The 25,121-nt window shown below is 40.5% G+C and overlaps 3 protein-coding genes across 4 annotated transcripts in view; all 3 read left to right on the top strand.

Annotated features, from left to right (window-relative positions):
• Positions 1 to 2,041: 2,041 nt before the first annotated feature.
• On the top strand, positions 2,042 to 7,840 carry htatip2 (HIV-1 Tat interactive protein 2). 2 transcript variants are annotated; one of them, XM_029280777.2, is made up of 7 exons: positions 2,042 to 2,228; positions 2,620 to 2,809; positions 2,905 to 3,012; positions 3,668 to 3,805; positions 3,917 to 3,978; positions 5,925 to 6,164; positions 6,827 to 7,840. In XM_029280777.2, the coding sequence occupies exons 1-6, from the start codon at positions 2,113 to 2,115 to the stop codon at positions 6,139 to 6,141; spliced, it is 831 nt and encodes a 276-aa protein (XP_029136610.1). In that variant the 5' UTR covers positions 2,042 to 2,112; the 3' UTR covers positions 6,142 to 6,164; positions 6,827 to 7,840. The 2 variants fall into 2 exon arrangements, with proteins under 2 accessions (XP_029136610.1, XP_020507602.1); XM_020651946.3 differs by having other exon boundaries at positions 5,925 to 7,840.
• Positions 7,841 to 8,534: 694 nt separating this feature from the next.
• On the top strand, positions 8,535 to 11,160 carry LOC109997452 (uncharacterized). The gene is made up of 3 exons (XM_020651945.3): positions 8,535 to 9,474; positions 9,578 to 9,639; positions 9,749 to 11,160. Exons 1-3 carry the CDS (start codon positions 9,461 to 9,463, stop codon positions 11,017 to 11,019), a joined length of 1,347 nt encoding a protein of 448 aa, XP_020507601.2. The 5' UTR covers positions 8,535 to 9,460; the 3' UTR covers positions 11,020 to 11,160.
• Positions 11,161 to 12,817: 1,657 nt separating this feature from the next.
• Positions 12,818 to 25,121, top strand: part of prmt3 (protein arginine methyltransferase 3) — a 58,221-nt gene continuing 45,917 nt past the window's right edge. Inside the window, exons 1-9 of the mRNA XM_020651942.3 lie at positions 12,818 to 12,874; positions 13,143 to 13,290; positions 14,748 to 14,830; positions 14,919 to 14,968; positions 15,629 to 15,734; positions 16,478 to 16,643; positions 17,171 to 17,312; positions 19,376 to 19,441; positions 20,978 to 21,099. Of these exons, the coding sequence (XP_020507598.2) occupies positions 12,853 to 12,874; positions 13,143 to 13,290; positions 14,748 to 14,830; positions 14,919 to 14,968; positions 15,629 to 15,734; positions 16,478 to 16,643; positions 17,171 to 17,312; positions 19,376 to 19,441; positions 20,978 to 21,099 (905 nt within the window). The 5' untranslated portion in view covers positions 12,818 to 12,852. The remainder of the gene's footprint in view (positions 12,875 to 13,142; positions 13,291 to 14,747; positions 14,831 to 14,918; positions 14,969 to 15,628; positions 15,735 to 16,477; positions 16,644 to 17,170; positions 17,313 to 19,375; positions 19,442 to 20,977; positions 21,100 to 25,121) is intronic.

The following is a 25,121-nucleotide window of genomic DNA, read 5'->3' on the forward strand; positions in this document are numbered from 1 at the left end:
GAGCTCTAAAAGCAAATTGAACCACGTTTCTGCCACGCACCCACGGAGGCATAAGCCTTCTTACTCCAACTTCCTGTCTGATCAATGTGAGAGACAATGACTCAACAGGTGCGACAGACAGGAGCCCAGCAGCAGCTTTCCTCCCCACAGCTTGGCCCAATTAGCACCCGCGGCTAAGGAACAAAGAGGCGACATTTCATTTCAGCAGAGTGCCAGTTTAAGACCTCTCCTCTCCACCTCGCCCTCTTTTCTTTCTGTCTCTTACTGCTGACATCTTTACAGGATCATCCCTGGCTCCATCATATTCTATTAAATTGGGTCGATGCCTTGTGTTCCAAGTGGCAGGGTGTTAAAAACATGGGGTGTTGATGAATTCATTGCATGTGACTGGACTTGCTTTCTTTGTGTGGAGGTTTTGGCTAATGAAACCCCTGAAGGTCTGACAAAAGGCAAAGACATGTTTTTTTCTTTTCTGAGCAAATTACATACAAATGGTGCCACTCTGGAAAAAACTTTTAAAGTTATTGGGACAGATAAGGTTTAATTTAAAGCTAAATAGGCAAAATTCAATATCAGGATGAATCTCCTTCATTTGCCTTTACAAAAATGTATATCAAAAGATATTTGTTGGTCAACCTGTGGGTTATCACAGGTAAATTGTCAATAAGGGTTTGTTGAGTCTAAAGGAGGTATTTTAAAAGCAGAGGACCAACCTTTAAAAGAAGGACCTTTTTAAATTTTGGAGTCAGCAACGGATATCCATCAATTTACAGTTTTTGTTCTGTAACTAGAACAGCTTTGAAGCGGTACCATTTGTGATGATGTAATTCTAATTTTATGATAGACGTATACAATATACTATATGGGCCGTTCTGCATAATTGGTACCTTAACTTTCTATATTTCAAATGTATTTTTCATGCAACTATCAATCAATCAATCAATCTGTATTTGTTTAGTGCCAGTATGTAACAAATATTATCTCAAGACACTTTACAAAAGAGCAGGTACAAGACTGTATACTCATTATCTACAAAGACCAACCATTAATCCATCATGAGCACGAAGCAACATTTAGCAAAGTTACAGTGGCAAGAAAAAACTACCTTTAAGAGGCAGAAACCTTGACCAAAACCAGACTCATGTTGAACATCCATCTGCTAAAACTGTGATGGGCTTGGGAAGTGGCATAGAGGGAGATGTAGGGAGAGGGAGAACGATAGAGACGAACTGAGCAACAACAATGAATAAGATTGATTTTTGATAGTTTTTACTTTAAAGTGCAATGATGAAGAGGTCAAAATGCTTCAAGCCTTTCACTCTTTAGTCCCCTTGTTAGTTGGTGCAGTTGTGCCAGAAAATTCCACTCTGCTTCTTCAAGTCTAATGATGAGCACAGGACTTTTGCATGTAAGTATTTACAAAATGTTTACAAATTAACAAATAAAGCATGGAAATCTTCACTTAGGAATGTGTTCCATTCATATCTATTAACATTTTGGCTTAACAATCTGTATTTGAGCGTGCCAGGAGGGAAAAAAAAGTTTATATGCGTACATCAAAATGTTTCTACAGTTTTAGAATGAACAGTCTTCATTAGCTATAAAATATTCATTCTGCAGCTTTAACAAGCAATAAGAAGATTAATATAAAACCTCTAATAAACTAGATTAACAGATCACTACAGGGTGGCTCAAAATAAAGTAATTTAGTTAAACAGATGGACTCTAATTTTGTTGTTCAGGTTAAGAAATAAATATCCTGAATATTGTGGGGATTCTCTCATGGGCTCCAAATACAAACTGCGCATGCGCAGTAAATTAAGCTCTGTGCGCGGTGGAAACAGAGGATGAGACGGGCTTGAGGAAATCTAAACTTGACGTCTCTTTGGTGCTGGACGGGTTACAACCATGTCTTATCAAATACACTCAAGCACAAAAATAAACGTTTTGCCCTTAATTGTTTCCGTCTGTCAAACTAAGCGTTGTCAAGGAAACAGTCCCCCGTCCCGGGTCCATCCCGAAACAGGAAGTGAGCGCTGTCCATAGAGACGAAGTAACCAGGAAGTGTCCCAGCGAGATAGTAATCAGACGTTTCTGCTCGCCGTTCCTGTTATGAAACAGCTGTGTACCACCCTTGGAAAACTGACAGGGTTCTTTACTGTCCTCATTGTTGTCATTGCCGCCGTTTTGACGTATTTCGACGACCCTGAGACGGATAAATACATCAGGTAGGACTTAATAACAGCGGAGGTCATTTCCGTGCTCGGCAACATTCATACTTTAATTTAACTGATTATCTTTACAAAATGTGACGAAGCTAAAATGCGAAAATATCAACCATCGTCATGTAATGTTCGCTTTTATGATCCTAGAGCTTTAAAACACCGGTGTGTGCTTTGTAGGGAAGCAAATGTAAACATACTTATGCAATAACACAGAAGTCCTCACAGTCCCTGAATATAACCGTATTGAATGTCACGTTTTCATAACATCTGTAACCCAGGTGATCACAGCCTGGTACATAATTGTATTTATTGCCTGCATGCAAACACCTGTCTGATTTTAGCATTGCCTGGGCTTAAGACACCTGTTTTTTTTGTTGTTTTTGTTGGCACACAGCATGGCTGAGGACATAAAGACTCTGGAGGAAAACTTCAGGCAGCAAAATAAAAGCTGCTTCATCCTCGGCGCCTCTGGGGAAACTGGAAAGGTGCTGGTTCAAGAGCTGCTGGAGCGAAACATCTTCTCTAAGATCACTCTCATCGGAAGGAGACAGCTCACCTTCGAGGGCAAAGCCAATGAACAATTGGTGAGAGGGGTTACTCTCGATTTACCTGTGATGCATTGTTGCTTCAGTGACATTTGACTTGATACCGGCTGTGTTCTTTTGATTTGTCTTTCCAGGTACAAGAGGTGGTGGACTTTGAGAAGCTTGATGATTATGCTGCCGCCTTCCAGGGCCATGATGTTGGATACTGCTGCCTGGGAACAACCAAGGCAAAATCAGGAACTGTAAGATCAGATTTATTTACCTAATGCAATTTTTTTTATGGTGCATTTATTAAGATTTCACTGTTGTAGGGCGATACAAAACTACAAAGTTTAAAATATCTGTTTGGATTAGATGAAGTTGAGCAATGTAGCAATGACTCAGCAATTTCTTTATCATGTCGGCTACTCACATTTCCAGTTGAGCTGGTCTGAATAATCAGTTTAGCCAATGCATTTGCAAATATGATCTTATCCCAACAATGGTGGTAAAGCTTTAGACGTAGGCCAGTAAGAAGCAGAAACTGACTGGATAGAATTTCTTTTCATAGGATTCAGAAATAGCAATTTACACAGAAGCTTGGCCGTCTGAGCTCTGTCAAGTTTGGCAGATTGTAAAATATCCTGCTCTTGACCCAGCTTGCCCACAACTCATAAAAAGAACGGGCTTCTGATGTGGCGTCTAATAAAGGGGTTCCTTATCAAAGATCTCTAATCACATTTTGTGTTTTTTTTTGTTGTACAAAATGATCATGAGAGCAGTTTGGAATTACAATGTAGATGGACTATTTCTATAATTGTAAGAACGTTGATTATTTGCTCTCAAGAGGAAGCTGAATATTTTGATCCTGACCATGTGAATTTTGACATTTTCCATCACTTTCCTTCTTTATTTCAGGAAGGATTTATCCGTGTTGATCACGACTACACTGTAAAATCAGCCGAGCTCGCAAAGGCAGGAGGCTGCTCTCAGTTCCACCTTCAGTCCTCCAGAGGAGCTGATAAAAAAAGCAGCTTCCTCTACCTTAAAGTCAAGGTATTTTATTTATTTTATCTATTGTTTATGACATACTACACTCCTTACTGTTGTGTAATATTTAATGACAACATGGACGGTCACTGATAGAAACTGATTCTTTTCCTTCAGGGTCAAGTGGAAGCAGAAATTGAAGCACTGGGTTTTGACCGATATTCCGTTTATCGACCAGGGTGAGTTATCTCATTCACCTCGTTCACTAATTTGCTCGACATTCACCACCCTACACAAAATAAATTGTCCTCAAACTTAAAAAAAAGAAAGCTGTTTTTGGAATAGAAGTTTTCTATAGTGTAAATATTTCTTCAGACATGCCTGAAAACAAGCCTCCTCTTGCACTGAACTGCAGTAAATTTGTTATAGGACCATCACACTTGCAGAAAACTCCTGAAAATCTCCTGATATTTCCAGGCTGAGCTGTATGTGTGAACGCAAACTGCCCAAATTTTCACTAGGACTTCACCTGGAGTTTCTCCTGCCAGACCCCAGACGTATTTTTTCTGCTGCAAGTCCGAGTGGGCTGAAGTGAGAACGCCGCAGGATATTCTCAGGAGAATTCGGCTTGAGCCAATGGGGAGGGGGGAGTGAGGTTTATATACTGTGACTGGTTTCAGTGCATTGACTGTCTGCCTAAGATCGCTAAACGTGTAATTAAGCGGCTGCATTACGTTTCCTGTTCATCAGTATGTTGTTCTTCGCTCTTTAGTTCATATTGTGATTCCTCCTTTCCGGCTTTAGACTTATTATTGTTATTTTAAAGTGCAACAGGAAATTTACCCCGGTGCACATTGGAATGTGGATGTGATAGTTTATTCTGGTGGTTTGTATTCACAGGGAGGCTGAGCATGTATCCATAATGGCTTGTGTTGTCAGCAATATCCAAGCATCAAAGTTATTATCTTAAAGACTGAAAGCTGAATGAATGGCTGGTGATGGATACTTTGAACAACTCATGAAAAACATTTGCAATAATCTTTGGTTTTAAGAGCAGGCAAATAGCTATTATGTCAACAAAAAACCCAGAATAGATTGATTACAGTCAAGCTTTACTTTTAAAATTTAAGGAAGTACAAGAAAAATATGCAGCAATTAGATTTAGATCAAAGTTTATACTATCAGTAATTAAGTATGCCAAATGGATTGATGATGAGATTAGTTCTAAAAATGCACCTGCAGTGGCCATAGATAGCCAGACTGTGCTTGTTTGAGTAGGTGTGGTGTAGAATCCAGACTCATTAACCATTAATGTAACAATTGACATTGTAAAATTAGCTGCTGAACTGACCCACTTTGTTGACCTGAGGTTGTTGTATTCAGAATGATCTGACCTAAACGATTGTGACTTTAAGGAGGATCTGTTAGAACTATTTCCTGGTATTTGTCTTTTTCAGGATTCCCCTTGAGAAGCTTAGTAATAAAAAAAAGAAAAGGGTACATTCATCTGGAAACCTGTTGAAGGGCAAAACCTGGTTTTGTAGTTCTCGAAATCGGTCTTGAGGCCCCTTTTTGAAGGACTTGGTCTCGTCTCAGGGTCGAAAGCGTTTTTACTCGAGCTTGTCTCGGTCTCAGACTGGGCGGACTCTGGATTTTAAATCAAGACTGGCAGCAACCTTCCCGGTGTTACGGTCTGAGTGAGTGACTCGCCCCCTGAACACAACATGATGATTTTCAGATGATATTTATGGTCTTGGTCTTGTCTCTGTCTCGGAGCACTCTGGTAACGTCTATGTCTCAGTCTGTTGGTGTGGTCTTGACTACAACACTAGGCAAAACCAGTAGAACCAGCAGAGTTAATCCAGACAGGATTATGGATGGATTATAAGATTTTAGTGTGAAACTCCCATGTAACCAAATGTTAAATCTTTACATGGTTAACTTTTTACTGCGTTAAAGATCATAGAACACGTGATTGCACAATTTTTACACAAAACAACGTGCTAGTACTCAACCAAAGGAAATCTGGTCTGTCACATTTAGAATCAACGTTGTAAATTTCTCCCGTGAAGAAAGTAAAATAACGTCAGATCTGTTTATAAGGCGGTAGATTGATTTCTAATGATCTGATGAAAGCCAATACAGTCTTCATACTGTCAATACCGCTGTGCTTTTTCTCCAACAGGGTTCTGTTGGTCGACAGGCAGGAGAGTCGGCCTACCGAGTGGCTGGCCAGGAAATTCTTGAACGGCTTCACGTCTGTGTGCTCCACGTCCATGGCCATCCCAATCCAAGTGGTGGCCAAAGCTATGGTGTCAAACACTGTGCTTCAACCGGAGCAGAAGGCGGAGATCCTGGAGCACAAAGACATCATGGCTGTGGGAAAGAGTGCAGAGAAATAAGAGAGAGCAAGAAATACACCTAGGTGAGACAAAGTAGTACCAGATAAACACTGGATGTTGAAGCACTGTTCCCTGGTATGCAATATGCCCATATTGAACTCAATGACACCAACTCTGATGACTTAATGCACGTTTAACTAGTGTGACAGTTGATAAAACAAAGGAGTGGTAACTACCTGCACAACTCTAATTAAACTCTAAGGTCTTAGTTGTTGTTAGTGGGGGGGGTCACTTTGTCTCCCCATTACGCCTTTGCAGTATTCAAATGTTGGTACCGAGCAGGATATACATTGTTCCATAGTGTTTATAGCATTGTATTATGTAGTGTTGTCAGGTGTGTTTCTTTATTGTTTGTCTCATTTCACTTTTATGTGGGACTACAGATGGAAATAAGAGACTCGCTAAATCTGGTGCAACCATGTTTTCATTTTTCTTTGCATAAATGATCAATGTCATTGCACACTGTCCCTTGATAAATATATATCATATATGTATATTCATTCTCTAAAACAAGGTTTTTTTTTTAACATATCCTTGTACGTCAGCCTCAAAGTTTTCCAATGAAATGGTCACTCTACTCCATGTTTAATCAGAGAGAAAACCTGAATGGTTGTAGTTCTCAGAATGCCATTCAGTTGTAACTCTGTCAACCAAACGTTAATATATTTATATTTTTTAATTTCAGGTAATTTAAGCAGCTACAGAGACGACTCTGAAAATACAAGTTCATATACTCACATGATCATTTTACATTCATTTATTCAGGATTTCTGAAACTGTCAGAAAATCAAAGGTTGTCTAGAACTGAACTGTTTTCAATCTGCTAAAGTTTTCATATTTATTCTGTGTTCAAGTTCAATCTCTTTGGTTTTGAATGGAGTTGTTGTATTTTTTCAGGGAACTGTTGCCGACTTTTTTCATGATCACCATGTGTGCTCTCAAACATTGCACTGAACTGCCTTAAAGGAAATGCTTTTATTGAATCTATACTAGATTCATTATGTAACATTTCTACGCTTCTATAAAATAATATAGATATTTAACTGTGTTTGGGGAAAAAAACATATATAAATGTATCACTATCAATGGTATCTTGTGTCAGTATGTGCTTTACTAAATCTGCAATTTATGGTATATTAAGAGCTAAAGACAGCTCTGTGCTGTGATACCGCATTTTGCAAGTAATGTTCATGTTTATTCATTTCTGACAAAGCAGATATAATGCCATGCATAGGACATACACATGACTATAATTTACAGAGTTATGTAATGAAGGGAGCAGTTTCAAATTAACACTGCTGATGATGTTTTACTTGCATGTTTATAAAGCTACATGTTGGACCTAGAAAATGTTCCACAGCCAATGTGTCTCAGTTGTTTTGTGATAATGAATTTTTAAAACCATTGATGCTATTTTGGTGCTATGTTTTTTTTGTTGTTGTCAAAGACGGAACATGTTCTTGAAACCAAATTGAAACAATATCCTAAGATTGTGTTAGCCATGTCAAATATCCAGAGCATCATGTAAATCACCACAGAAAATGTGTTGGATTCAGGATGCTAAATTCAAATTTACAATAGCTGTTTTTTTCTGCTTCAATCACTGAATGTTTATCTTCTCTGGATTCTTGTTTTGATGTATTTCATTTCCCCATTGAAAGCGCTTGGAATTTAAAATAAACTTGCTTGATTTCCTTTATGCAGCAGCGCCCTCTTGTGACTGAATGGGTTTTCACACCTTACTACGACCTTCACTGTGTCATGCACCTGACATATTATAACAGATTACCAAAGACCAGGCAACAGAGTTTTATAGTCTTATGTTAATGTTTAAGCTGCTGAAGAAATATTGGAATAGTCAGTTACATTTAAGAACCTGCTTATTTGTTTAGTTGAATTCTGCATTAAAACAAGGGATTTAAATATATTTGCATAGAAAGCATAATCAAAACACTGTGCTTTCTGTTGCAATATTTGTACTACTGAAATATATGATGCTCCCTTCTGATGGACCTTTGTGATACCAGATGATCAGGACAAGTCACAGTCGGAAAAGCACAGGTGAACATAACATGAATAATGGCTGAATTACATTTCTGGTTTCATTGTCCTGGTATAAGTTATAATATCTCAAGAAGAGATTCTCAGTCAGAAATATTTTTGTTACACCTGCACAGCTTACTGAATTTCCCCCTGAGATTATTAAAGTATTTCTGATTCTGATTCATAGTATCTGATTCTGATTCATAATACCGCATGTGATAAGTCAGAATGTCTGCAGAAAGAAAGCCCTCTTTTAGAAAGATGTTAAAGGAGAAACTGAAATGTCATGTTTGGTTAATTGTTCTGATAGAAATAATTCCAGGGTATTCTTTTTCTCAAGTTAATGAGTTTGATCACACATACATGCACACTTCAGCGTAGAGATTCATTTCCCATACTTTACAGGTGAACACTCCTTTCCCTTTTTCTTCATGTATTGTATTAATATAATATTTTTGAGGGGGATGAGAATATTATTTAGCATATTTCTTTTATGTCTTTCAAACTGACTGATGGTTCCTTTGAGAAATATTTTTTCATACTAAATATTTTGTACTTTAACATAGTCCATTCAAAACAAACATAGCTCCTATACAAATCAGTATCTTATGATCTTATTATTGTTACTGCTAATTCCATCACACACAGAAACAATACAATTTAACTCCCAAGAAGACATGTTACCAGAGGAATGACCTCAAACTGGCATTGTTTAGGGAAGAACATACAGCCTCTTCTTCTTATGGTGCATTCATGTGGTGTTATACATCGTAAAAAATAGTTTCCGAGTTGTAAAATGCACATGAACACCTGCTCAAATCTGAACAACAACTCGGAAAAAAGAATTAGGTGCCTGACTTGCCGACTAGATGTCAGAATCGTCATCACATTTGGGGGGCAAAATATGTTTGTTAGTTTTAACATATTTTTTATTAATTCACATATTGCACATCAACTTTTTGCTCAAATATAACTTTTAACCACTCCCCAGATCTTCTTAGTTGCATAAATGCTGTTTTCTGCTGTCGTTACAACATTCCTACTTTCCGGACTGAAAGCCCGTGAACACACTGAAGTCGGAAGAAGGACTTCCCAACTCGGAAACTCTGACCACCTGAGCAGCACTTGAATGCAGCTTTGGGTGTTGCTGCCATCATGGTCATGCAACAATTAGTCCAAAACAAAGGACAGCTGGGTTCACCTGAGTTTTTAAATAAGGGCTTAAGCAGACCTGTGGTGCTAGTTCCAAAGAGGTCAGTCGCAGAGGAAGATCACTATGGATTGTTTCAGGTAATTTGTCTTGTTGAGTTTTATCTTTGATTGCTGCTATGTAAATGAAGTTAATCAATTGTTGGAAGAAGTGGATTTTAACATGTTGCCATTTACCTTGTAGGGTGCTTGTCCTGTGTTTCTGGCTTGTGCTTGGTGATGTAAATTGCTGGAATACCCAGAGAGGTACTTATTTAATGCAATTGTTACTGCAATAAACTTTTAATGTAACTGAAGATTGGCTGCCTGCTGTATAGAACAAACTTTACAGAGTTTCTGTGTTTTGTTTCTATAGGTTATGTCCGTGTCCAGGCGGGACAGGCCCTTATCGGTGTCCACAATGACAACAATTGGAGTGAAGAGCCTGCAAGCAGAATATCTTTAGCTGATCGAGCACAAAGTGGCAACATTTACCATCCTCAAGATGATATTAATGGCTCTAAATCACCAGAAATACAAAGGCATCATTCTTATCCTACGCGAAGTCTCAATGATCCAAAACACAAAGCATTACCACTTCCTGATGCCAAGAGGGTTCAAACAAACGCTGCGTATGCACCAGATCATGCCAGAGCCAAGCGTCCAGGAGGTTTCTCACCTGTTCCGGTCGACAGGACTCCCATAGGTCCTGATCCCAAGAAGAGAAAAGACATGTCAACTCTGAAGTCTATGTCTCCCTTCACCCCAGAAATAAATCATCTTTCTTCCATGGCTAAAGTGAGTGGATATCAACCTGCTTATGCTATACCAAAGAGAATAAGAACAAACATGCTGCGAAAAGGATTTAAAACCATAGAAAAGTCTGACTCAATTGTGAAGGGTTATTCTCATGGAAGCAACTTTGAGGGTAAAGTTGACAAACAGATATCTTCTCCAACATGGATCCCAAGGCACTATAGCAGTAATGGGATGCCTCAAGCAAGAGGATACGCCCATAATCGACGTCTCAAGCTTGGTTCTAAAAAACCACAGCCCCATGACGACTCTGTTTTAAGCAGCAAATTCTTGGGAACAGGTAATTCATCTCCTCAACAGAATCAGAACAGTTACAGACCTCACTTAGCAGATGTTGGGGTTGGTATCGGGGTTATAGCATCACAAGAACGGCGACTAGGCAACTGGCATCCTGCACTAAACAGTGCCCAAAGCTCCATCCAAGGCAAGTTCAAACCTTTCCAAAGACTTCCTGTTGAATATGATCTTCCCGCTCATAATTACTCACTAGAAAGTCAAAAAGCATCTACAAAGACAACCCTTCCCCCAAGTTTGAACGCCAAAGGTTTTAATTCAACAGATGTTCCTTCAACCACTCAAAAGTTGAGCACCAAGTCTGCCCCACCAACGCAGACAAAGATCCAAGATGCAGAGCCTGAAGCTCAAACCTCAAACCTTGAGGACGAAGTTGAGCAAAAGTCAGACATACCAAACACAGCCTCTCCACCAAAGCAACAACCAGCAGCAACAGCAGCAGCAGCAGCAGCAGCAGCAGCAGCAGAAGAAGAAAACGACAGTGTTTTCCCAAGTCCTCCAGAAACAGATCAGTCTGGAGTTATAATGCTGCTTTAGCAAACATCAATATTGCTTGTGCCACTTTTTTCAAGTTTAGAGAATTCATGACAATATCATAATGAATGCAATAGCTGTTAAATAATGTCCTTTAGCCTACCCCTTGTGTGTGACTTTCAATAAAAACATTAATTTTGCCAAGATTTTTGTTATTGTGTTCGTTTCCACTTGCATTGCCACATTGATTCCTACAAAGAATTGATCAGAAATCCTTGGTGAGTAAACATCTGTTTTGGTTTATTCCCCAAGAATGGTCTTACAGAAATGTTTTCAGCATTTTACTCTTTTATTGTAAAACAAAATGTCAACCAACCTGCCCTGTAAGCAGGTTCTCTTGTAAAGTAGTAGCAACTTTATCATCAATTTAGATTCTTTCTGGTCTCACATGGTTGTATTTAATCAGGCACCACTTGCCTGTCACATGACCACGATAAAACAAATGGCATCATACCATTTTCAGGCGCCATTTGTAGCCAGCAATAAAATACTTACGGTCAAAATTCCCTCTCATGCGTTACGTTCATCACAATCCAACTAAACACAAAACACAGATAATGAGAGAGAGCATGCAAAACCAGGTTTATTGGCCCTTAATGATGTCTATCCATAAAAATACCTAGGAAGCTTAATCATAGTCAAATTACCGCAGATGGGTTCTGTAGCTTTACCTGACAGATGATTGGTTCCACCCATAGACTGTAAAGGTTCTGCCTGACTTTTTGTCTTCCGGCCTTAAGAAAAAGCGTGCCGAAACCACAGACTGTAAACCTGCTTAAAACTATATCCATGCGTCAAAAGCCAGTTTTAGTATTATTAAAGAATATGTACCGGTAACTAATGGCAAAAGGAGTGGAGGGAAGAAGCCAGAGAAAGATCATATTTTTCTTTGCAAGAATCTGTGCAAGGGGAGAGGTTACATGTTGGGATTAACAGGAAAGATGAAGTTGTTATGATCATATTGCGTTTGGGCCACTGTGGCCTAGCAAAATGTTTAAATATTTTAGACAAACGTCGGGATGGATTATGCTCTTGTGGGAATTTGGAAACTGTGTATCATAAGTTGTTTGCTTGCCAGAAGTACAGCAGTGAAAGAGAACAAAAAGAGTTTTCAGATTTGGGACTCAAGACATTATCGCTGAAATCGGTGCTATTGTTTTGAAGTGACTTCAAGGTGGTCCGAAGGGCTATATTGAATTTCTTGAGATTAAAGAATTGCTCTTTACAATTACAGGCTTAGATAGAAACTACCCTGTAAACTCTGTTATTTTTGAATATATTTCAAACATAGTATATACATAAAATAATATCCTTTATGTAAATGTATGTTGGAAACACTTGAGCTTTGTTTTTTTTCAATGTGTAGACAATATATATAATACACAAATTTTAGTGACAATATTTTTGATTTTAAAACAGTAAGATCTTAAAAGAATACTTTGTTAGAGAAGCTATAAGTAATGAACATGACCGGTTTTTAACAAAGCTATCATAGCTATAATATGTGATTAAATTACTTATAATCTTAGCCTAAGATCTATATTCAGAAAATACAATTTTTGAAGAAATGACCTTCTTTAAAAAAAAATAATATAATAAAAAAAAAAAAAAAAATATTCTTCTAGACACCCTCAAATCTAAAATCCTCCAGCATAAAAATATATAGATAAAGCAATGCATTAATACAGTCATTTTAATAGAATATTAAAACCTCTTGATAAAGTGCACGTCGGCGACATCTTGTGGTGGTAATTTGGAACTGCCTTCAATTCTGCACGGCCCTTGCTTTACGTCATCATACGTCACCAGGAAGTCCACTGTAACCAAGGCGGCATCATGGCAGAAAACACAGACCCACGTGAGTTTGCTAAATAGTACATTTTAAACCCCCAAACTGTAACTGTAGCGCCTTTCGCTTTGTAACAATCTGTAAAGCAAACGTAAGTAGTTTATGAATGTTGACGTAAGTTACGTCGCACAGCCCTTAGTCCATTTGTAACGACAGTCACGCTAATGCAACGTTTTTTTTTTCAACAACAGTAACACGCTATCTCTGTGAAGGTTAAACAAACTGTGACGCTCTCAAGATTTTACATGAAGTTATGATGATGATTTGACGTTGACAGGCTTTGATGGAGCTGCAGAGGAGATGCCCGAGCTTTCTGACGGCGATGATGAAGACATTGATGATGATGAAGAAGAGCAGTGGATGGAGGAGGAGGAGGAGGAAGAGGAAGAGGGCAGTCAGCCTGTTACCTGTTTGTTCTGCGACAGGTGAGTGGCGTATCGGGGCCGCCTGCTACAGTTATACAAGCATTTGCTATTTTTGTTATTTTGTTTACATTTGTTATACAATATTTTTACATATTAGTAAAAATTAACAACAGATGATTTTTTTTTTTAACTCAACTACTTTCACAATTTAACATTAACCAGACTGTTGCCAGGTAACCCAAACATTTCATCTTCCTGCACTCTTGCTGCTCTGTTCGTGTCCATGGTTACCATAGAGCAGGTACAATATGAGTGATTAGAGGGGCAGATATTATAAGATTATTCTTCTTTCTGCTCCTTTTCATTCAAAATTTGAGATTTTATGTTTGTTTGTTTTTTCTTAATTTTATTGTTTTTTTTTTGAATGAAATAAAATTGACAAAAAAAAAAATGATGAATTAATTTGATCAGGAAACCAGGGAAATTAGAGTCAGTTGTGATTCTGAGGTTGGTAAATGAATAAAAAAAAACACTGTCAGCTGTAAATGTAAATTAAAAGTATTCAGAAATGCTGGCTTAAGAGGAGTGATACATATTGTGAGAAATCCCAGTCATGTTGTTCTCCTTTATTGTCACTCATGTAATGCCTCTTGTCCAGTCAATACAATAATGTACAGGATCTTACTTTTACTTTTTTGAAGTTGGAGGATGTCTCAGGGTTTCCCCTAACATGCACTGCTGTTGTCACGTTTATTTTTTTGAGGAATTGAAGTAGTAGAAAACCACTTGAAATCTAACTACACATGTATTGTTTTATTTAACTGTGACACAATAATAAACACTTAAGTGTATGAGTAGTGGCCAAGCAAAAATCGTATATTCTAGTATTCAAGCTCAATGTTGTCTTGTTTTTTATATAATCGTTACTAGATAATACTAGGCCTTTATCTGATGCTGTTTCAAGAAGTCAAATTTGAATCAAATGTATCACTCCCTGGAGTAAGTGGACTCTTGAGCTTGTAAAGCGGTTTTCTAGTCTTCTGACTGCTTAAAGTGCGTTTTTTAAACCGCAGGTCACACCTACACATTCACAATCTGATGGCAGAGGCTGCAAAGGAAGTTTTCACCAGGACTAACTGATCTTTTCTTGTACATTCGCACACCGCTGACACAGCAGAATGAGCAATTTGGGATTCAGTGTCTGGCACAATGGCAATTTGACATGTGACTGCAGGACTTTGGGTTTGAACCCTCGACCTTCCGGTTGAGAGACGACCCACTCTACGCTCCCTGAATCAAAAACAACAGAGTAGTAATAACAGAGAGTAACAAGAACATTTCAGATTAAAACTCAGCTACAAATGTCTTATGAGGGTGAAATATCTACGGTTTCATTCTTTGTTAAAATCGAGTGTGGTTTCCAGATAATATTTTGTTTGTTTTTTAAAGATCAAATGGTGAACATGTATAATTTTTTGGAGGTCATATTGAAACACATTTTCTTGTCTGTCTTTCAGGTTGCTGAGCTCTGTGCCTGCCACCCTGCAGCACTGCACAGCTGAGCACCAAGTCGACCTGGTAGAAGTGATAAGACGACACAGTAAGTACACGTGCATGTTCTCTGTGTGTCTCTTATGAAGAACCTGAACCTAAGTCTTCAAATCTTTCTTTGCTCTTTTCCTCATTAGGTTTGGATGACTACGGTTACATTAAAATGATCAACTTCATACGATCCACTGTAAGTACGCTCCTCTACAGACGAGATTCTATTGTGTATATTTTACATTCTCTTTAGTTTGTCATGTACTCTGTTATCATGGCTGCACCAAGAGTCAAATATTGTAACTCAACTTTAAAGGAAGAATGTGTGACTTTTTGATCCAGTAGGTGTCGCCCTTGAGCACCAGCATGCAACCAAAACAAACTGCTGTTTGTCGACACCTCCGCTATTCTGAAGCCTCCGCTCTCCTCCAGAGACACACCTCTAACCCCTCTCCACAAAATTGTCATTTGCTCGAGCTGTAATCACCTGTGTCCCGCATCGTTGTGTTAGCGGGCTAATGTTAGCACACTTCAGTTACCTCATAGCTTCATATTGCACATAAATTTATAAAGAATGACCGAGATCTAAAAAAACACTTATGTGACATCCAAATAATCAGTGAGTATGTTATATTCTTCTTTTCTCTAGTCCTTGACTAAAACAGCTTTATAACCGGCTCTGACAACAACACAGCTGGGGGGACTCGAGCTTCTCACTTATTGTAGACAGTCATGACTCAGAGAGACTTTTGATTTCTGCTAAATTTACGTGTAAAATGTTGCACGTTCTTCCTTTAAAACGGGGAAATAGATTAATGCTGTTGTTCTTTTGTTTAAACAAATCTGTGTTTTCAAGAAATGCGACGCATCCAGTCTTACGGGGCTACCGGACGCTCCCTTACCCTGGGAGAGTGAAGACTTCCTGCGACCTGTCCTACAGGATGACCTCCTGCTGCAGACAGGTACAGAAACACCTCATCACCTGAAAGCACAGATGTACGTTCAGTATAGGGGTTAGGTGCAGGTTGAGTAACAGAGCTTCTCTTGGAACTCACCCACCTACATATATCCTGTTACTCTCATTTATCAGGGTGGAGTTTGTTTCATTTTTTTCCTCATGGTCTTAGCTCTCGTAAAAGGTGTGGAAGGTTCAGTATGCAGCTCCCCCCCCCCCAAACATGATGACTCTGCCCTCACATGTTTTCTGTGGTTGTTTTAAGTTTTTTATTTAATTATTATGTCATACATAAAATACAGGCGTCTTTTTTTCTTGTGCTGCCGTTATTTATAAAACGGTCTTTAGGATTTTTTATTTCCCACTATATTTAAATGCAATTTAGTTTTCAGCAGGATTTAGTTTTACATGTAGATGCAAAAAAGCCCAAGTTAAACCCAAAGAACTCTTAAGAGTGACAGACGTAATTCAGCTCCCAGCTCCCAGCTTTGCAGCATTGACCCTGGCAGGAGAAATCCGTCTATTTGCGTCTTCTCCGATGTGTCCATTTGAAAGCACTGCATTTTTTTATTACTGTGACATCATTTATATCTTGGAATAAAAAAAGCAACCTGAAGATAAGTGACAGAAGACACAAAATGTGAATGATTGTGTTGTATTTTAAATCTTTGACAATAACCGTTTCGGTTATTATGTTCAGTTTATGTTTTACATTTTAGATTATAATCCCCTTTTCTGTGTTTCTGGCAGACCCTGAGGAGCTCTGTAGTGTTGGGGGGTCAGTCCTGTCTACGTGCCCGTCTTCTGGGGGAGAGTCCCATAATGCAGTGCTGCAGAGGGCACAGGCCGCTGAGGAGAGAGCTCGTCGCTCGGAGGAGGCGCTGGCCCGAGCCATGGATGACCTTCACAAACTCAAGTCAGTCACATCTTTCATGTTTTTCTTTTAATACCAAGGTAGTGCTGTTCATTTCTATCTTGCCTCTCTTAGATCAATCTTTTCTTTTGTTCATCTGTTCATGAGAGCTTGAAGTGTGAGTTTAGTCCTGCACTGTCCTCCTGCAGCCAGCAGGGGGACACAGTGAACACTGTTTTGCAGAAACATCAACTACTAGAGTACCTTGTGGAAGAAGTTTGGAGGAAGGGGAAAGATAAAAGAGGGAAGGGAAAATTCCACTGCAGCATGGAGGTTAAAGTGAGGAGGGGTGGAAGGAAGGAGGCGGGGGGGCAATAAAGGAAAATTACAGAAAGAGTGAGGTTGGGGGGGGGGGGGGGTTGGGATGGGGTTGTTGGAAGAGTGTTAGAAAGATAAATGCCTCCCATCTACTCCATTTACTGCTTCGTCCTGCATGAAGGTTGTGTGTGCTTTTGTGTTTTCTGGTTGCTGCTTTTGTCCCGTGTTCTAATATTAGAAGTTTAAAACAGATCTCTTCGCTGTTCTCTCAGGCTGCTGGCTCAGGGTTTGGTGCTGAACGCAGGGACGGGCAAATCCGGCAACCTGGGCACCGTGGCCGAGCTCCGAGAGGACGAAGACGAGGCCTACTTCAGCTCCTACGGGCATCACAGCATCCACGAGGAGATGCTGAAGGTCTGAGATGTGCAAACACACGCACACACACACACACACAAACACACACACACACACGACATGCAGGTCTCATCAAAGTCTCATGAGTCATTCCCGCGGGGTCTAGGTGTCACAGCAGAGCAAAAACCAGTTCATCAGCGCAAGTCTTGGCTGAAGGATTTCGCTGTAGCACGTAAATGAAAATGAGCGTCTTTGTGTGCACACACTGATCCGACGACAAGACGTTTTCTCTAAAGTGTCAAATCAGCAATAAAGCGATGAGCTCTCATGTGAGACAGCAGCGTGCTCGAAACGTGGAAATTAATTTTTACACTCCTCAAGCTCTGAAACCTCAAAGTGTCAGCAAGCCCAAAGAGAGAGGTGTGTGTGTGTGTGTGTGTGTGTGTGTGTGTGTGTGTGTGTGTGTGTGTGTGTGTGTGTGTGTGTGTGTGTGTGTGTGTGTGTGTGTGTGTGTGTGTGTGTGTGTGTGTGTGTGTGTGTGTGTGTGTGTGTGTGTGTGTGTGTGTGTGTGTGTGTGTGTGTGTGTGTGTGTGTGTGTGTGTGAGAGGGGGGGGTCCGCTTTGTCTCCTCCCTTCCTGTTCTACTTTCCGCAGTGCTTAGATATATTTCTGTCGGCCGTCCTGATTGGAGGTTTGCACTGTTAAGTTTTGCGTCATGTGTGTGTGCGTCAAGCCGTAAACTCCATCATAGTCTCTGGAGGGGCGGAGAGCACGTGGCGAGGGGCTTTGCGGTAGAAAGTAGTCAAGTTTTATACAGGTCAGATGTATGATGCACTGTGTGTGTGTGTGTGTGAGTGTGAGAGAGAGAGAGTACAGTGTGTGTGGTGTATGTTTCGGAGTTCTGCAGTCGGGTGTATAGCACTCCTTTTTAAATTTAAAACACTTTTAACTTGTAGCATTAATCTGAAAAAAAAAAAACCCTCTTCCTTTTTTTGTCACTTCAGTACTGTTAGTATTAGATTTTTTTTTTGTTAGTTTTTTTGCTAGTTGCCTCAGTAGTGAGCTGCAGCTAAGGCCCAAGACATCTTACAGTGTCCTCCACATCCTCTGTTTGGTGAATTTGAGCTTCTGCCTTCAGGTAGGAGATACATTTATGTTCACAACGCTGCCGGTTGTCTACGCATACGCATGGTTCAAAAGCAAGTATACTTGAGCTCTTACACCTATGCAGCTGACTAAAAATATGATTTAGAAATGTGGACATTGGATAGTAAAGGTGGGGGAAAAAAATTGCTTTATGTAAAAATTGAGACTCTTCTGAGATTTTAAATCGATTCATAACTTCAAAAAAAAAAAAATCGGTCACTCCCTGCTAAGTGCTAAAGCCAGCTCTTTCTCATAAGAAACCCAAAGATTCCCAGCTCTATTGGATAGTCACTACACCTTGTGTTAAGTATATTCAAATGTCAGAGCTTGTTTGACTGTTGTAGGTAGGCGTGTGAGTGCATTCAGCTATCAACGAGTCTCTGTGGTCTTTGTGTTCACATCACTAAAGATTTATTAAAAAGCTTCTGTTGTGTAAGTATATCATTCAGGAGGTCTAGGTTCAGTTCAAATCAATTATTAAACGTCCTCAATTTCACTACATCTTACAACCATTCATGTTACTGTCATTGTTACAGACTCTGTAGCTTTCTCTACAGAAAGGAGGGGATGTGGGTGGAATTGATTGGCAGGTTCATTAGTGAATCCTGACTTGACCTCTTCTGGAATAAAAAACATTGGGGTGCCTCTTAGCTGAATTTACAGCACACATTATTCCCTACGCTGTGTTTCTTGATCTGCTGGTTTTGAATGAAAACTTCATATGCCTCGCTATAAGGGTTTATTTTTCCCCAAGAGGGGCGATTATAAGTGTGAACTTCAAAGTCACATAACAGCAGAAGTGTCCAAATACACACAGTCATAAAGCTTGTGGGACACTGATGTTCTACAAAATGTCATAAACACAAAGACACCTTGCAGCACATTGAAATACTCGTCATTCACATCAAAATGTTTCATTATTTTCTCTTTTGCCAAATCAATCTTTGAGTTGTTTATGTTTGTTTATTCTCTCTGCAGGACAAAGTGCGCACAGAGAGCTACCGCGACTTCATGTACCGCAACCCTGAAGTGTTCAAAGACAAGGTGAGCCAGCTGACTGAATGCAAACATACATGTGCATGGACGTGTGTGTGTGTGTGTGTATGCAGCATGTGCAGGAGAACCGAGCCCATTAAGAGAAACTAGGCGTGTTGCATTTTGAAGGAAACGCATTAATAAGGCGATGGCGTGTGATTTAAAACACAGCGCGACTTTATTAGCACCTCGAATGTCGACTGCTGGGTGCTGATAAGAGACACATGCAATCCACCAACCGAACCCATAACAACCCCCCCCCCCCCCTCCACCTCCACCCCATCTCCCCAAAAACCCTTCCAACTCACCCCCACCCATTTCCTTTCCATTGCATTTAGTTGCAGGAAGCAGCGGCCTGGATCATGACCATCCATTATATGGGCGGCTGCTGGTTAGTGCTGGGATGAGGCTGCAGAGGAAGGAGGCAGGCTGTGTTGATGGGAACGTACATTATCCCTGTCAGGGCGAAACATTCAGCAGAGAGGGGAAGTGTCACCTTCTACAGGGAGCGTCAGATGGAGAACAAAGCGGATATTCTTGTTTCAGTAAGATGGTAGGGCAGCCGAAAGAGATTGAGATGGGAGCACGGAGCTGAGTCAGCAGCGTGTTGGGCGACCCTCTGTGAACCCATAAAGGCAGCGGGATACTAACAAAGATGTTAAAGTGGCCTTAAATAGAGAGGCACATAAACAGTGTTACATATATCTGGGGCGTATAGTCATCGCAGCTGTGCCACGGTCATTTAACACCAGTCGGGGGGGCGAAGATGAACAAATTAACCGCAACCTATGGGAACCTGAAATAGAGGTGATTAAAAACTCAGTCGACAGCAACAAAAGCCTGAGTGGAAAAGTTTCTTGATTGTCCCGAGGATTCGGAAGCACTTAAATAAGTAAAGATGATGAGGACTTGGGGAAGCCCAGCGTGACAAAAACATCAATTTGAATGGCTTAATTCCGAGATTGTATTTGATAAGGAAGCAGCTGGAGGTCTCTGGCAAGTTGAAGATTGTACCATCCTTCAAAGTAATTTCCATCCAGTACTCAAGGCTTCACGAAAGTTATTGCTTGTTTTTTTGTCGCCATACTTTTTCCTTCTTGTCTTATTTTATACGGCAAGATAACATGTCATTGGACTGCTCTTCACCTACTGGTTCTAGATCCTGAAACATGGATTTTTTTAAAGTTAAGAATCTTAAGGATCAAGAAAGCAAACCCAAGAAAAAAGTCGATATGACAGCTGCTGCATCCAAAGAAAGTCTGTCTCTGAAAAGCCATGCTTTGAAATGAATAAAGCTTTAACAGTGTAATGTATGTGGCTCCTCTTTAAAGCATTAAAACTGCCAAACTATGGAAGAGCCACTACAAGATTAAATCTAAAATTGATTAGAAATTAATTGTATAACTGAGAGCTATGTGGGCTGAGAATGATTTTTTTCCCTGTGGCAGTTTTCTTAAAATATTGAAATTGTACATTCATATCCTGAGCTGTTTGTATTTGTGAGTCCTGGATTAATAACCCCCCCCCCCCCCCCCCCCCCCCCAGGTGGTGCTCGACGTTGGCTGCGGAACGTGCATATTGTCCATGTTTGCTGCCAAATCTGGGGCCAAGAAGGTCATAGCAGTGGACCAATCAGAAATCATCTATCAGGCCATGGACATAGTCCGGTAAGTTGAGCTCACTTGCGAGTCATAGATGTTTCAAGTAGGAGTGTGGGGAAAAAAATGTATTCACGTCAGAATTGCAATTTTTCATTTCTATAATTCTGAACTGTTTCAATTCGTCCAAGTATCGAAAACATACTTTCCTTTAAAAATGTTCACCAGCAGGTAGTTTGAGCACATCAAACCCACGAGTGACATTCTCTTCTGTGCACCCTCACTAGCTTCCTTGGTGCTCTGATGCAGCATGTGGTGTGTCGGTCCTGTGTCGACAGTTCAGCTGCTAACACCAGCCAGCTCTCAGTGTTGATAATGGATGGCTGCGTCCCACATAGTAACATACTGCTATATTTTGTACCATTAAGACATTCACCTTGTGCCGTCTCCAGGGTGCACTTTAGATTCTAAGAGGAAGCCAAACATCTCACTATAAAAGTTCTACAAAATGAAATCAAAGTACTTTGAGGACAATTTAAATGCCCAAGCTCACATCATACACCACCGCCTGGAGTGGAAATTAGAGAAATAACTAAGAGCCAACAACAGCAGACACACACACGACGAAAAATAGCAGGATCCACCGTCTGTTTCATTTCACAGATCTGTTGATCTACAGCATCATCTCTTAAAGGCTTTAGATTTATGATCATGTCATTGTTTCAAAAATAAAGCAAGTTAAGCATAAATCAATGTAATCTTTGTTTTAGGTTTTCCTCTGTGTATATGCAGTATTGCAACCAGCTGATAAAAATGTTAAATCTTTAATATCTTGAACACATTTTATTGTGATTTCTTTAATGTCAGATAATTGGTAATTTCATGGTTCACAGCAGAGTGTAGTAAATCCTGAAATAAATCATGAATCAGTTTCAATAAAAAACATTGATTTTGAATCAATCAAATCGTGAGATCTTGAAAGATTCACATCCCTAGTTTCAACAGTAGAAAGAGAACACTGGCCGTCTTCACTTATTGTGCAGCAGAGGATTCTGGGACTAGAGGTCTGTGTGACCTCTAGCAACCTTTTTATTTGTTGCAGCTGGTTGACTTCAATAGAGCTGCTGTCAGCGCTGTGGCCATAACGCATATAATTTACTCCTGCAGTCTGACTCATTCACCCCTCGCCTCTTCTCCGCTGCGCTAGCTTCAGTCCGAGGCCTGAAGTCACAAAGTGACACACACACACACACACACACACACACACACACACACACACACACACACTCATTCTCAAACATGTAGATGACCCCCCGTTGGTATTTTTAATAAACTCCTCTGTCCAATTTCAGTTACTGTGTTTCCAGCTCTGGAGAAGCTGTTTCTCCACAGTGCAGTCATTTACCTCCACCAGAGCTTCCACTGTCCCCTTCGTCTACCTGTGACCACTTCCTCCATCACACCCCCGCCTCTGAAATGCATTTTTGAGTTAGGGGCCATAATGGCTGCCATTATTACGGTTATGTAAGATAGTGTCGTATAAGCAAAACATCAGGGTTTGCTGAAGGAAAAGGACGTTTAATTTTACAGCCCACTGACTCGCTGTCGGAGAGCGTTGGCATGCAAGCTGCATGGCAGGTTCACCAGAAGATTCAGCTACAGAAAGATATATAACACCCCCACTCCTGATCCTACACTGTAATACACACTCAAACTAAGCTCCTGGGTTGCTTTGAATCAATCGTTTGCTTTGGTTGTGATTCGACGGCTCTTATTCCTCAGTGTGTGTGCATGCTGCTCTGCTGCTGGCCTTTGTGCGTCCATCACTTCCTCGTGATGTTAATATCAGGATTGTAATTAAATTGGCTCCTGTTGGTTAAGCAGCTGCATCCATCTCCTGTTTCCTCACCGTCGCCGAAGTTTAAATGAAAAGCTGGATGAGACTTCACAGTCACTTCCTTAATGGACGATGTCCAAATAGCTTTCTTTTTTCTTTTCTTTTTTTTTTTTGAATGGCTGGAATTGATGGATTGTCCAATAGAACGCTTTGGACTGTGACAACAAAGCGATGAAAGGAAAAGATAATTTAACAAAGATGAGTAAAATGTGAAAGTTTGAAAGAGTGACAAATTACACAACAAGACCCTGAGGCCCCCGTGTCCACCTAGTGTCCACCTAGTTGTTTCCAATGAGGAGAGAGCGTTTACAGCAGAAAGCGGCCGCCTGGAGAGAAACCGCAACGCCCAGCGTCTTTTCAGCAAAGAAAGCCACTGTCGACGTCACCAGCGCTCTTTAGTAACAGAGCAGTGTTGGTCATAGAGAGGCCGTTGTCAACATACTAATGAACAGGCGAAATAATGCAGCCGTTTAATTTCCGTGCTTGAGATCAAAGCGGTCGCATGCATACACTCTATAACTCCATTACAATATATAAAACCTAATTCCCCCCTTCCATTGACTTGAGGTGAATTCTCCAGAGAATATCCTGCTGTGTTCTCACTTCAGCTCAGCAGAAAAAATAGTAGGTAGGGGGCTGCCAGGAGAAACTCCGGGTGAAGTCTGAGTGAAAAATTTGGCTTTTTGCGTTCACACATGTAGCTCCTCCTGGAAATATCAGGAGTTGTTCCAGGAGTTCTCTGCAAGTATGAAAGCCCTAACATGTATAGCATGCCGTTTGGGACATTACTATATATAAATAATACCCTGAAAACGAGGATAAAAACAATTTCCAATTCATTTTAAAGACAACAATTATCTAAAAATACTGGTTTTGGTGACATGAATGAGCAACCTTTCTCTCTCTCTCTCCCTCTCTCTCTCTCTATCCCTCACACATGCACACACATAAGCACTCACACGCCTACAAAGGCACACAGATACTGACTCTCTCTCCCTAGAGCCCTGACATTGTCCTCTAAATTACCCCAATAATGAGATTACAGTGTTTCCCTCTTGTGAAAGGTGGGGGAGGTGGATGAGGGGGGGGGGGGGGGGGGGGGGGGGGTAAGGGGGGGTTTTGTGTGGGGGGCGGGGGGTAGGTGTTGGATTCTGGGAGGAGGTGATAGCAGCGGCAGCACAGCAGCAAAGAGGGGAGAGACAGTTCAAGATAAGGATCGCTGCCACTGAAATGCACTCTGGGCCGCTGTGAGTAATTGTTCTGTCCTCGGTAACATTAGCTGTCATGATAATGGAATATTCACAGAGATTGATACCCGGACTGGCCGGTCTGAAAGGAGGGATCATTTAAACAGCAGCACTGATCTTACAGTCCTTACCTGAGCCTGACACCTCTGCAGGCCCACAGCTACAGTCTACCCACTTTCACACGCCGTACGACGATGCAGAAACGACCGGAAATATACTGTACATGGACAAGAACCTGGTTCATACCTACATATCATGACGGATTGGAAACGTTGACGAAAAATGTTTGGAAATAGAATGTTTCACAGATCTCAAAATCAGTATCCCTCGAAAACCATTTCTTAAAGGTTGTCCGTAATAATGTGACTGATGTTCTTGACTTGTAACTCTAGCTTCAGTGACTTCAGAGCATTGTCAGCGATGTCAACATGCACACATCATCCCAATTTCAGACTCTCTAGTGATGAACCTGCAAAGTCTTGTTAAGCTCTGCAGCTCCCCCTCAACTTTTTTGGAACATTTTCTATTTTACACCCTGCAGCTTTACTGATCAGGTTAGCTCTCACTATTTTCCAAACTTCTCTGACTTTGGTCCCAAAAAAAAAGAAAAGGACTAAAATGGGAAACTGTAGTAAATGGCTGCTTGTGTCAACTATAATCACGAGCAGGCCCGCCTCTTCCTACATGCAGAACGCACAGGCGGCCTCATCGTGTGTGGGGGCCTCAAAACATCAAGCTGCTTTCTGCAATAACTTAATATAGATAATAAATATTACAAAGGTAACGACCATCCAGCGTTTCCCACATGAGTTTTACCTAGTCATCACAACCAGGCATATTAACGGTCAATCGGCCCATATTTATTAATTTATTAATTTTTGGAGAGACAAGTGCACACTCTGCTTGCTCTGCCCCTCCCGCTCCTGTTCACTGTGACACACCCACCC

This window comes from Labrus bergylta, chromosome 3 (assembly GCF_963930695.1).
Source record: "Labrus bergylta chromosome 3, fLabBer1.1, whole genome shotgun sequence".
Taxonomy (NCBI): domain Eukaryota; kingdom Metazoa; phylum Chordata; class Actinopteri; order Labriformes; family Labridae; genus Labrus; species Labrus bergylta.

What these genes read in the sequence shown, in the direction of transcription:
- htatip2 (XM_020651946.3), top strand. Translation starts at nt 2,113, where the DNA reads ATGAAACAGCTGTGTACCACCCTTGGAAAACTGACAGGGTTCTTTACT. An exon ending in CCAAGGCAAAATCAGGAACT is followed by an intron (nt 3,013 to 3,667) that starts GTAAGATCAGAT and finishes TCTTTATTTCAG; the next exon opens with GAAGGATTTATCCGTGTTGA. An exon ending in TATTCCGTTTATCGACCAGG is followed by an intron (nt 3,979 to 5,924) that starts GTGAGTTATCTC and finishes TTTCTCCAACAG; the next exon opens with GGTTCTGTTGGTCGACAGGC.
- LOC109997452 (XM_020651945.3), top strand. An exon ending in TTGCTGGAATACCCAGAGAG is followed by an intron (nt 9,640 to 9,748) that starts GTACTTATTTAA and finishes TTGTTTCTATAG; the next exon opens with GTTATGTCCGTGTCCAGGCG.